This window comes from Salvelinus sp. IW2-2015, unplaced genomic scaffold, assembly GCF_002910315.2.
Source record: "Salvelinus sp. IW2-2015 unplaced genomic scaffold, ASM291031v2 Un_scaffold640, whole genome shotgun sequence".
Lineage (NCBI taxonomy): Eukaryota > Metazoa > Chordata > Actinopteri > Salmoniformes > Salmonidae > Salvelinus > Salvelinus sp. IW2-2015.
The window spans coordinates 415,588-429,202 of NW_019942587.1; the positions used below are offsets into that span (position 1 = coordinate 415,588).

A 13,615-nucleotide genomic window follows, 5' to 3' on the forward strand; every position below is an offset into this window, starting at 1 on the left:
CGATGTAGTTCAGTGCATTAAATGTGTCTAATTCTAATAGAGAGCAGTGGTATTGTTCTGAAAGAATGTGTTATAACGAATAAATATCGTATTGACGTGAAAGCAGGGATATCCTTTATTTATTTATTATTATTATACATTTTTTAGGGGGTAGCAGGGATATCCTACCTGGGGTTGGCCTTGTGAAAATCTGGTTGCGTCTCCCCGAGGGGCATCACTTCTTCTTGAATCCCTTGACCTCTCCCGACCCAGCTGGTCTTTCTGTGCCCTCCAGTACACCAGGATCCATCCCAGCATGCTTTGCAGTTCCTCAGTCCTCTCCTTTATCTGTAGAAACAGTTGCCAGATATTTTCAGTCTCTTCTAATGGTTGGGTCATTGGGGTTTGTGCACCTAGACTAGTTAAACTTTTAAAACACGTGAAAGTACAAAATATTTTAATTAATCAGTCTTTTCAAAGGCTGTGGTCCACAGGGCAAAATATGTTTGTGACCCCTGTTGTAAAAGAACTCACAATATCTGCCAAGTGATGTCGCTCCTTGATAAGCTTCTGCCCAGCAGCAGCGAGCTTGTCAAACTCGTCAAACTTCTGCTCTATCCTCAGATCTAGCTCAGATGGAACACTCGATTCTGCCAATCTCCACTGCTGGGCTGAAGCTTCTGAGACAATGCAAGTCTGTGTGTCCTCTGTCCATGAGCTGTAGGAGAGAGAGAGGGTGGAGCTCAGTAGGTAAATTGGTTATTACAATAAGCATTCATGAGCACTAAACATATACATGTACATTATTCAGGACAAAACAGGCACAACATTCCAGTTGTACCAAGAACAATATTTGACATCATACTGTATGTGTAATCCCTTACATCATGGCCAGGTAGGCCCTAAGAAAGTCTTGCAGTTGCCGAAATTGTTGGAGGTTGCATTGGTTCTCTGCCATGCTCCAGCCCAACTCCTGCCAAGCTTGCTGGGTCGCATGGACGTTCTCCCCCAAAGCCCCTGCCATCTCAGGTAGGAGGACCTGTAGTTGCGAAGCCAGTCCCTCCATCTCCTCCACCTCCTCTTTTATGACCTGATAGTCCCTCTGAAAGAAGATCATGCTGTTTGTTTTATACTGTATGTGGAACAATTACACTTTCGCAGGTGAGTTGAATATTCTTGTATCGGAGTTTAAGCCTGACAGAGGCTCAAAACCAATCCAATTTAGCGAGTACTGAACTAATAACACCTGTCATGATCTTATGATAGATAATGGACATGGGGTTGCATTCTGCTATGAAAACAAAATCTATATATTTTTCTGGTCTTTCAATCTACAGAGGGATACCATGGCTAGTATGATTGAACTCCTCATGTATCATGACTGGATAGCCAAGATTACACTATTGACAGCTTATGCTGGATAGTTTGAGACAACTTTCCCTTTATTAATGATGTTTGAAATTTGAACACAGGTGTAAAGTCTATGAATCTGACATGATATCTGACAATTCTAGAGTTTTTTTAATACAATGCTATGGAGCGTTAAAGCAAGCTGAAGCATACACAATATCTCTGAAGACACTGGACCATACAGTGCATTCAGAAAGTATTCAGACCCCTTGACTTTTTCCACATTTTGTTACGTTACAGCCCTATTCAAAATGTATTTGCAAATGTATTAAATAAAACATTGAAATATAACATTTACATAAGTATTCATACCCTTTACACAGTACTTTGTTGAAGCACCTTTGGCAGCAATTACAGCCTGGAGTCTTCTTGGGTATGATGCCTCAAGCTTGGCACACCTGTATTTGTGGAGTTTCTTCTCTGCAGATCCTCTCAAGCGCTGTCAGGTTGGATGGGAAGCATCGCTGCACACTGTTTTCAAGTCTCTCCAGAGATGTTTGATCAGGTTCAAGTCCGGTCTCTGGCTGGGCCACTCAGGGACATTTAGAGACTTGTCCCGAAGCCACTCCTACGCTGTCTGGCTGTGTGCGTAGGGTCGTTGTCCTGTTGGAAGGTGAACCTTCACCCAGTCTAAGGTCCTGAGTGCTCTGGAGCAGGTTTTAATCAAGAATCTCTCTGTACTTAGCTCAATTCATCTTTGCCTCGATCCTGACTAGTCTCCCAGTCCCTGCTGCTGAAAAACATCCCCACAGCATGATGCTGCCACCACCATGCTTCACCTTAGGGATGGTGTCAGGTTTCCTCCAGACATGATGCTTGGCATTCAGACCAAAGATTTCAATCTTACTTTCAACAGACCAGAGAATCTTGTTTCTCATGGTCTGAGTCCTTTAGGTGCCTTTTGGCAAACTCCAAGCGGGGTGTCATGTGCCTTTTACTGAGGAGTGGCTTCCGTCTGGCCTGATTGGTAGAGAGCTGTAGAGATGGTTGTCCTCGTGGAAGATTCTCCCATCTCCACAGAGAAACTTTGGAGCTCTGTCAGAGTGACCATCAAGTTCTTCGTCACCTCCCTGACCAAGGACCTTCTCCCCCGATTGCTCAGTTTGGCCGGGCGGCCAGCTCTAGGAAGAGTCTTGGTGGTTCCAAACTTCTTCCATTTTAGAATGATGGAGGCCGGCTTCCCGAGTGGCACGGCGGTCTAAGGCATTGCAGTGCTTGAGACGTTACTACAGACCTGGGTTCGATCCCAGGCTGTGTCACAGCTGGCCATAACCGGGAAGCAGTGCGGCTAGGCAGGGTTGTGTTTCGGAGAACGCATGGCTCTCGACCTTTACCTCTCAATGGGACAAGACTGTAACTATCAATTGGATATCACAAAGAAAAAGAAAAAATAAATACATAGAATGATGGAGGCCACTGTATTCTTGGGGAACTTTAGGTTTTTAAATCAACAAGTCATTGTCAGCTCAAGCTATCTCAAGCAAAACCCATTGCTTGACTATACTCCCAGACTAACGGCAGGAAGCCAGAGTGGAAACCATCCCTTTACAGAAACACAGCATTAATAGAACAGAAATGTCTTACTATTAGTTAAGTATATAATCGTTAACTATTAATATCAAACCAATCAGGTAAATACATAATTCTTCTATCACAGTACCCTTCCCAAGATCTGTGTCTCGACACAATACTGTCTCGGCGCTCTACGGACAATTCCTTCGACCGCACGGCTTGGTTTTTGCTCTGACATGCACTGTCAACTGTGGGACCTTATATAGACAGGTGTGTGCCTTTCCAAATCATGTCCAATCAATTGAATTGACCACAGGTGGACTCCAATCAGAACAATAGTTTTCAGCTGTGCTAACATAATTGCAAAAGGGTTTTCTAATGATCAATTAGCCTTTTAAAATAATAAACTTGGATTAGCTAACACAATGTGTCATTGCAACACAGGAGTGATGGTTGCTGATAATGGGCCTCTGTACGCCTATGTAGATATTCCATAAAAAATCTGCCGTTTCCAGCTACAATAGTCATTCACAACATTAACAATGTTACACTGTATTTCTGATCAATTTGATGTTATTTTAAATGGCCAAAAAATTAGCAAGGACAAAAACAAGGACATTTCTAAGTGACCCTAAACTTTTGAGGTCACGTTCGTCGTTGTAAGGACGGTCGGACCAAGATGCAGCGCAGGGTATGTTAATAATTTTTATTAATAATAACCAGCAACAAAACAAGAAACAGCAACCAACGAAACGTACAGCCTTGTAGGGCTCAAAAGCAACTATACAAAAACAAGATCCCACAAACAACAGGTGGGAAAAGGCTGCCTAAATATGATCCCCAATCAAAGACAACGATAGACAGCTGCCTCTGATTGGGAACCATACCAGGCCAACATAGAAATGCAAAACTAGAGTACCCACCCTAGTCACACCCTGACGTAAACAAAATAGAGAATAAAAAGGATCTCTAAGGTCAGGGCGTGACATTTGAACAGTAGTGTGTATATATGAATATATATATACATTACTAGTCAAAAGTTTGGACACCCACTCATGCAAGGGTTTTTCTTTATTTTTTACTATTTCTACATTGTAGAATAAGAGTGAAGACATCAAAACTAGAAAATAACACATGGAATCATATAGTTACCAAAAAGGTGTTAAACAAATCAAAATATATTTTATATTTGAGATTCTTCAAAGTAGCCACCCTTTGCCTTTGACAGCTTTGCACACTCTTGGCATTCTCTCAACCAGCTTCATGAGGTAGTCACCTGGAATGCATTTCAATTAACAGGTATGCCTTGTTAATTTGTGGAATTTATTTCCTTCTTAATGTGTTTGAGCCAATCAGTTGTGTTGTGAGAAGGTAGAGGTGGTATACAGAAGATAGCCCCATTTTGTAAAAGACCAAGTCCATTTCATGGCAAGAACAGCTCAAATAAGCAAAGAAAAACAACAGTCCATTACTTTAAGACATTAAGGTCAGTCAATACAGAAAATGTCAAGAACTTCTTCAAGTGCATTCGCAAAAACCATCCAACGCTATGATGAAACTGGCTCTCATGAGGACCACCACAGGAATGGAAGACCCAGAGTTACCTCTGCTGCAGAGGATAAACTCATTAGCCTCAGAAATTGCAGCCCAAATAAATGCTTCACAGAGTTCAAGTAACAGACACATCTCAACATCAACTGTTCAGAGGAGACTGCGTGAATCCTGCCTTCGTGGTCGAATTGCTGCAAAGAAACTACTACTGATGGACACCAATAATAAGAAGAGACTTGCTTGGGCCAAGAAACATGAGCGATGGACCGGTGGAAATCTGTCCTTTGGTCTGATGAGTCCAAATTTGAGATTTTTGGTTCCAACCACGGTGTCTTTGTGAGACGCAAAGTAGGTGAACGGATGATCTACGCATGTGTAGTTCCCATGGTGAAGCATGGAGGAGGAGGTGTGATGGTGTTGGGGTACTTTGCTGGTGACACTGTCTGTGATTTATTTATAATTCAATGCACATTTAACCAGCATGGCTACCACAGCATTCTGCAGTGATACGCCATCACATCTGGTTTGCGCTTAGTAGGACTATCATTTGTTGGACAATGACCAACACACCTCCAGGCTGTGTAAGGGCTATTTTACCAAGAAGGAGAGTGATGGCGTGCTGCATCAGATGACCTGGCCTCCACAATCACCCGACCTCAACCCAATTGTGATGGTTTGGGATGAGTTGGACCACAGAGTGAAGGAAAAGCAGCCAACAAGTGCTCAGCGTATGTGGGAACTCCTTCAAGACTGTTGGGAAATCATTCCAGGTGAAGATGGTTGAGAGAATGCCAAGAGTGTGCAAAGCTGTCATCAAGGCAAAGGGTGGCTACTTAGATTCTTAAACAAATTAAAATATATTTTATATTTTTTAATACTTTTTTGGTTACTACATGATAGTAAAAATAAAAAATAAACCTTGAATGAGTAAGTGTGTCCAAACTTTTGACTGGTACCCTATCAGATGACAGGTCCTGGGAATCAAATCCACTATCCTGGCATTGCAAGCACCATGCTCTAACAACTGAGCTATAGAGGACCACATCCAAATAAAAAACTGTTAAGTCAACTCCTACCTGACTCATACGTTCTTGGATGTCTTGACTTTGATAGAGGGAATGTCCTCTTTTTAACACACATACATACACTGTATATACCTCTAGCTCATCCTGTTGCTCCTGCAGTCCCTCGAGTTCAGAACTATAGGGCTCACATCTGACCGCCATGTCTGTCTCAGTGTCCAGAATGTCCATGCTGAACTCTGCACACCTGGACAAGAGCTGGTTGATGCGCAGCTTCAGTGTTGATTGCTAGTAGAGGAGAGGAGAGGAAAGGAGAGAAGAGAGGAGAGGGGGCATCACAGATTTTATTTTAGCCAATAGATAAAAAATGACTATTTGTGAGTTTCACAAACTGAACAATAGTAACAGAAACAGCCTGACTTTACTAGCATTGACTGGTTACACTATTTACACTACAAGCACAGCGTGCAAATTTGTGGCGTTTTTTATGTTAAAAGCAACAGAAAATAATAATATAATATATGCCATTTAGCAGACACTTTCATCCAAAGGGACTTACAGTCATGCATGCATATTTTACTTACGGGGGTTCCTGGGAATCAAACCCACTATCCTGGTGTTGCAAGCACCATGCTCTACCAACTGAGCTACAGAGGACCACATCCAAATAAAAAACTGTTAAGTCAACTCCTACCTGACTCATACGTTCTTGGGTGTCTTGACTTTGATAGAGGGAATGTCCTCTTTTCTCCACTGCTTCACCAAGATCCTCCAGGACCTCCACCAATTCCTCCATAGGGTGGTCCATGCACCCCTGGTCGTCCATTTGTCCAGTAAGGGTCTGCCATGATACTCAAATAAATGATTCTGTATTTTGGTAGATTGTGGTTGTATTAATCTAATTTAAATTATCTGATGATAGAATTGGAGTGTGATTAGCTTTGCCTGCAAGGCCAGTGACCATGTCTTGTTGAGGTCTAATGGGAGTTTTAGTGGGAGTGTATGTATCTAGAGAAAAAACACACCCCACCTTCCTTTTATGGAGGTTTGAGGAAACGGAGTTGCAAGAAGGACATTAATAAAGTGGTATTTGGAAAACCACGTAAAAGGATAAAGCTGAAACCTTACCTGTTCCTTTACCTCACAACGATCAAAGTTTTCATCCTGGTCAAGACACCTAAGCAGCTCTGTCAGCATTCCTCTGTCGTTTTCCTCCAATGTCTCAGAGAGATCCTTGACATCTGGGACGCTCCAGAATTCCACGTTGTCCGTGGTTGCCCTGTATTCTGACATGCGTCCTTCCAGCCGATCCTTGTCTGTCTCATGATTGTCATCCGTCTACAAAGGATAGCATGGATTTGTCTTCAATGCTGCATAAATTGCCCTCTGGGGACCAAAGAGTGTCTCAGAATAGGAGTGCTGATCTAGGATCAGGTCCCCCTATCCATATAATCTTATAATATGATGTAAAATACATAACTGATCCTACATCAACACTCCGACTTTGAGACACTATGAATACAGGCCCAGATCAGTATATAGACACCAATAATCAATACCTCCAAGTTGAGCCTCTCAGAGCTGTTTGCATCAATCATGCTTCTATGATGTCTTCTCCTCAGAACTTCCCATAGCGTCTCCACTTGGCCAAGGAGGTCCTCCATCTTCACACCACCTTTGTGCTGGCCTTGGGTTGACCCTGGCTTTTCCTGTCCCAAAGCATGGAACATGAATCTTTGCTCTAGTCTATTATGTCATTTTGTAGGATAAAATAAAATATTTTCCATTTTAACAGTCACATTTATACATTTCTGAATTGTAAATTCTATTAGTCAATAGGAAAATCCCGATAATGAAAGTAATGTTCAATTTAAACCCTTTGCCAGAATTAATGACCCCAACTCTGATATCACCTGCAAATCTCATCATACATATACTGAACAAAAATATAAACGCAACAGTCAAAGGTTTCACTAAGTTACAGTTCATATAAGGAAGTAATTCAATTGAAATAAATGAATAGGCCCTAATCTATGGATTTCACATGACTGTAAATACAGATATGGATCTGTTGGTCATAGATACCTTATCAGAAGGATCAGAAAACCAGTCAGTATCTGGTGTGACCATTTGCCTCATGCAGCGCAACACATCTCCTTCACATAGAGCTGATCAGGCTGTTGATTGTGGCCTGTGGAATGCTGTCCCACTCCTCTTCAATGGCTGTGCAAAGTTGCTGGTTATTGGCGGGAACTAGAACACGCTGTCGTATTCCCAAACATTTAATCGGTGACATGTCTGGTGAGTATGCAGGCCATTTGCATCTTACAATAATTGTGAACAGATCCTTGCGACACAGGGCCGTGCATTTTAATGCTGAAACATGAGGTTATGGCGGCGGATGAATGGCACGACAATGGGCCTCAGGATCGCATCATGGCATTCAAATTGCCATCGGTAAAATGCAATTTTGTTTATTGTCCGTAGCTTATGCCTGTTGACATCAGCATAACAGCATAACCCCACTGAGACCATGGGGCACTCTGTTCACAACGTTGACATCGGCAAACTGCTCACCCACACAACGCCATACACGCTATTTGCCATCTGCCCGGTACAGTTGAAACCGGGATTCATCCGTGAAGAGCACACTTCTCCAGTATGCCAGTGGCCATGGAAGGTGAGCAGTTGCCCACTGAAGTCAGTTACAACACCGAACTGCAGTCAGGTTAAGACCCTGGTGAGCATGATGAGCACTCGGATGAGCTTCCCTGAGACGGTTTCTGACAGTTTGTGCAGAATTTCTTTCAATTTCTTTCAGTCTTTCAGTTCACAAACCCACAGTCTCAGACGATCCCGCAGGTGAAGAAGCCGGATGTGGATGCCCTGGGTTGGCGAGGTTATACGTGGTCTGCGTTTGTGAGGCCGGTTGGACGTACTGCCAAATTCTCTAAAAATACGTTGGAGACAGCTTATGGTAGAGAAATGGACATTCAATTCTCTGGCAACAGCTCTGGTGGACTCTCCTGCAGTCAGCATACCAATTGCACTCTCCCTCAAAACTTGAAACATCTGTGGCAGTGTTGTGTGGCAAAACTGCACATTATAGAGTGGCCTTTTATTGTCCCCAGAACAATGTGGACCTATGTAATAATCAGTGGCAACCCGTCATTCACGGCATTTGCAAAAAAWATATAAATAAATGTATATACAGTGGGGAGAACAAGTATTTGATACACTGCCGATTTTGCAGGTTTTCCTACTTACAAAGCATGTAGAGGTCTGTAATTTTTATCATAGGTACACTTCAACTGTGAGAGGCGGAATCTAAAACAAAAATCCAGAAAATCACATTGTATGATTTTTAAGTAATTAATTTGCATTTTATTGCATGACATAAGTATTTGATCACCTACAACCCAGTAAGAATTCCGGCTCTCACAGACCTGTTAGTTTTACTTTAAGAAGCCCTCCTGTTCTCCACTCATTACCTGATATAACTGCACCTGTTTGAACTCATTACCTGTATAAAAGACACCTGTCCACACACTCAATCAAACAGACTCCAACCTCTCCACAATGGCCAAGACCAGAAAGCTGTGTAAGGACATCAGGGATAAAATTGTAGCCTGCACAAGGCTGGGATGGGCTACAGGACAATAGGCAAGCAGCTTGGTGAGAAGGCAACAACTGTTGGCGCAATTATTAGAAAATGGAAGAAGTTCAAGATGACGGTCAATCACCTCGGTCTGGGGCTCCATGCAAGATCTCACCTCGTGGGGCATCAATGATCATGAGAAGGTGAGGGATCAGCCCAGAACTACACGACAGGACCTGGTCAATGACCTGAAGAGAGCTGGGACCACAGTCTCAAAGAAACCATTAGTAACACATTACGCCGTCATGGATTAAAATACTACAGCGCACGCAAGGTCCCCCTGCTCAAGCCAGCGCATGTCCAGGCCCGTCTGAAGTTTGCCATGACCATCTGGATGATCCAGAGGAGGAATGGGAGAAGGTCATGTGGTCTGATGAGACAAAAATAGAGCTTTTGGTCTAAACTCCACTTGCCGTGTTTGGAGGAAGAAGAAGGATGAGTACAGCCCCAAGAACACCACTCCCAATCGTGAAGCATGAGGTGAAAACATCATTCTTTGGGGATGCTTTTCTGCAAAGGGGACAGGACGACTGCACCGTATTGAGGGGAGGATGGATGGGGCCATGTATCGCGAGATCTTGGCCACAACCTCCTTCCTCAGTAAGAGCATTGAAGATGGGTCGTGGCTGGGTCTTCCAGCATGACAACGACCCGCAACACACAGCCGGGCAACTAAGGAGTGGCTCCGTAAGAAGCATCTCAAGGTCCCGGAGTGGCCTAGCCAGTCTCCAGCCCTGAACCCAATAGAAAATCTTTGGAGGGAGCTGAAAGTCCGTTTTGCCCAGCGACAGCCCCGAAACCTGAAGGATCTGGAAGGTCTGTATGGAGGAGTGGGCCAAAATCCCTGCTGCAGTGGTGTGCAAACCTGGTCAAGAACTACAGGAAACGTATGATCTCTGTAATTGCAAACAAAGGTTTCTGTACTAAATATTAAGTTCTGCTTTTCTGATGTATCAAATACTTATGTCATGCAATAAAATGCTAATTAATTACTTAAAATCATACAATGTGATTTTCTGGATTTTGTGTTTTAGATTCCGTCTCTCACAGTTGAAGTGTACCTATGATAAAAATGACAGACCTCTACATGCTTTGTAAGTAGGAAAACCTGCAAAATCGGCAGTGTATCAAATACTTGTTCTCCCCACTGTATATATATTATTATTTTTTGGAGGGGGGGCTTGCCTGTTTGCATGTTCTTTTGGTAGGCTCAAGGTCATTAGCCACAGAAATTACATCAAATCACGTTCTATGTCCAGTAGCTTTGATTGGACTGATCATGTTAACATCTTACTTTCATAATTTTAGCTAGCAGTCATCATCATGATTCAAGTCTACTGGCAAATCCTTTTTAATCCTTGTCATATGAAGAGATATAATGAAGAGAAAATATAGATTAAACGTATCGGTGGTCATCGGCCATTGGACATGAACATTACACAACAATTTGGATATAGCAAATTCAACAATGAGTTGTTTGGAAGGAATCGGTGACAGTGGCTAATCGCAAGCATTGCAGCTGGGAAGTCAGACCGGGAAAATATGTTTTGAACAGTCATCCAACTCGGAATTGTATTTTTTTTTTTATTGATGACAAAATTTGGGACCAAAGAGGGTCACAACAAAGTGATTCCAAAAATGTCTTATATGCTGCTGCATAATTTATGTAATATGCCAGGGTGATATGGTCAGCCATATCAGCTATGTTTTTTAAAAAGGCAGTAAATGAGGATGAATGAACTGTTTCGCTGCCAGACAAGGCTCCGCTGATAGCCAGGTGTAGCAGTGGTAAGGATTCACTCCATGGTGCTGAAAAGAAAGCTCCGCTGTTGGGACAGCTTTATGTAGGCCCTAACAGTTTGTGGGCACCGCTTGTCGCCATTATAGTGCAATGAATGTATTGTTTAGTGTTGTGTTGTGTAGTAGCTTTGCTGGCATGCATAAAAATAAAAACAGTTTTTGTTTGCCCCAACAAGATTTAAATGCTAAAATCGCCACTGGTAATGATCATGCTGTTTAATCAGCTTCTTGATATGCCACACCTATCAGGTAGATGGATTATCTTGGCAAAGGAGAAATGCTCACTAACATGGATGTAAACAAATTTATGCTCCAAATTTGAGAGAAATAAGTTTTTTGTGCATATGGAAAAATTCTGGGATATTTGATTTCAGCTCATGAAACATGGGTCCAACACTTTACATTTATATTTTTGTTCAGTATATATTGCCCAATGTAAAACTTTCTGAATCCGATAAGTACCGTCGCAAAGACTGCATATTATGCAAAGAAAAGCTACAAGACTTACTCCCTTGGACAGGTCTAAGCAAATCGTGTTCGAAACAACATTGTCTTGGTCAATATCAGCTGGCAGGTTTTTAGTCACATCTGGACTGGGGGTTGACATAGCAAGGTTGTCTTTCAGCCATGACAGAGTCTTCAACCAAGGAACAGGAAAGGAAGAGGAAGTGAGGAAACAAGAGGAGGAAGTGACGTTTGGTTAACCCAGTGGGATGCATCCAGGCCCAAATTCAATCATTTGCAGATAAAGGAAAACTACAGCGCACTGGGGGTTCACTCTCGATGTTTACACCGTACCAAAGTTGTAAACCCCGTTAAAATCAACACACCCTGTTCATCTCGCGGACATTGTCACTGGATATTTACTCTAAAGTATTAGTACTGGTACTGTAGTAGCAGACCACAAGAAACACCAGAAATCAATCCATAGCTACCTTATCAGCAGATGTGGTAGAATTTTGCAACTGAATACCAAGTTCTGATTGGCAATCCGGAGAACAAGTGTTCAAATGGGTTGTCTGGTCCTTTCTGCAAAGCAAGCACACAAGTCCACTTAATGTTCTGCTTAAAGTGTCGTCAACAATTTAATCTGGTTTCAAAAAACAAGACGCTGATGAAAGTCTATACCCTTGCCTCTCCGCACGCCGTCTTCCAATCAAGTCATCCAGATTGCTGGCGGTGTCACAGGAGACTCGGGCATAGCTTTCGGAAGGCTGTTCTTCAACTTGACAAACAGTCAGCTTCCTGGGGACACCACAGTCTTTCATGTTCTAAAAAAAAAAAGAGAGGAAATGACATAGGTCATTGGTAGGTCATATAATTAGAGTTCAAATACTATTTCACAGAGGTATCAAGTATCACCTATTCTGATGATTTACCCGTTTCATAACAGTTCACCCAAATTACACCACATATTACAAAATTACATATTCGTTTTTAATCGACTGCTTTGAAGGTAAGGACACCTATATGTCATGTTGTCATTTGGGTGAACTATCGTCATTTTGTCATTTGAGTGAACTATCCCTTTAACTACTTTTAAAGAGAATTTCCTAGTTATTTGAAAAAATGGGTCTGCTGACCTCGAACCCTTTGAGACGGTTCTGTTCCTCTTTGATGTCCTTTCCTATGGTCCTCTGGGCCTCATGTTCCGTATCTCTGGTTTGACTCGGTGAGCCAGGTTCGTCGCAGGAGAAGTTTATGTCAAGGGTGGTGGGCAAATCTGGCCACTCGCTCCTGCATGGCAAAACATGATGGGTTACTTATTGTAACCCTCGTTCTATCAATGATAGTGACCCTACCCTACTACATCCAGAAGGCCAGTTGACACTCTCAGTGCTAGGTTCATTGGTAATGAAATAGAACAGTTCATGTGAGTGACTGGGCTAAAATCGTGATAAAGCAAGAACGAGCTCACTGTAAACGACCATTCCAGCACATACGATTACCTCTGCACGTTGTTTTTGCTGTTGTTGCGATTGTGGTTTCGGATAGAGAACTAACTCAAAATTGTCTTGAGAAAAGTCACTGTCCGAAATGTTGACAACAACAAACATGCAGATGTAATCATGTGTCCGGGAGTAGTCTTTTACAAGGTACGATATTATGCTCATTCTCCACAGCAAACATTGGTGTATTGTATACACCCCGGTGATATACTAGGGAAATTGTGTTTCCTGAGGCTTCTATTTTCAGCCCCACAAAGAAGATGAGAGAAAAGCATTGTGGTGCGGAGTGTTAAAAATAAAACACATACTGTATTTTAGTGCTTTTAATGTAGGCAGATTGTAAACAAAGGGGTAGATAGATGTGGGAGAGAGGTCAGAAGGGTGGACACGAAGATTGAACTCTGGACTCCAGGGCTGTGGTACATAGCGAAGGGAGTGATACCACTTAACCACGGCATAGCACCTATTGTCATGCATTCGAGACAATATGTCCAAAGTGGATCCTTTGTGGCAGCTGCGGATGCCTGTTAATCAGTTTCACTGTATATTCTTCAGGGTTTGAGTCATACCCACAAGTTTGAGCACTCCTCAACATGTCCAGAGCGCTTCTGCTTGGAGACGTGTCACGTGACTCAGAAATCCCAGGATGAACAACATTGACTGGATCCACCGGATAAGCTGAATTAGCTAAAGACATGTTATGCAACCATGACAATCTGAACAGACAGAGGGCT

At 42.6% G+C, this 13,615-nt stretch overlaps 1 protein-coding gene across 4 annotated transcripts in view; it reads right to left on the reverse strand.

Moving 5' to 3' along the window:
- The window catches only part of LOC112068652 (uncharacterized), a 34,002-nt gene that overhangs the window by 6,388 nt on the left and 13,999 nt on the right, over nucleotides 1-13,615 (reverse strand). For 2 of the 4 annotated variants that reach the window (XM_024135842.2, XM_024135845.2), the window contains 11 exons: nucleotides 12,516-12,669; nucleotides 12,061-12,203; nucleotides 11,868-11,961; nucleotides 11,441-11,569; nucleotides 7,034-7,183; nucleotides 6,603-6,812; nucleotides 6,169-6,315; nucleotides 5,610-5,762; nucleotides 864-1,081; nucleotides 514-697; nucleotides 169-327 (listed from right to left, as the gene is read on the reverse strand). In XM_024135842.2, coding sequence (XP_023991610.1) covers nucleotides 169-327; nucleotides 514-697; nucleotides 864-1,081; nucleotides 5,610-5,762; nucleotides 6,169-6,315; nucleotides 6,603-6,812; nucleotides 7,034-7,183; nucleotides 11,441-11,569; nucleotides 11,868-11,961; nucleotides 12,061-12,203; nucleotides 12,516-12,669 — 1,741 coding nt within the window. The remainder of the gene's footprint in view (nucleotides 1-168; nucleotides 328-513; nucleotides 698-863; nucleotides 1,082-5,609; nucleotides 5,763-6,168; nucleotides 6,316-6,602; nucleotides 6,813-7,033; nucleotides 7,184-11,440; nucleotides 11,570-11,867; nucleotides 11,962-12,060; nucleotides 12,204-12,515; nucleotides 12,670-13,615) is intronic. The other 2 variants (XM_024135844.2, XM_024135846.2) reach the window with 2 other exon arrangements.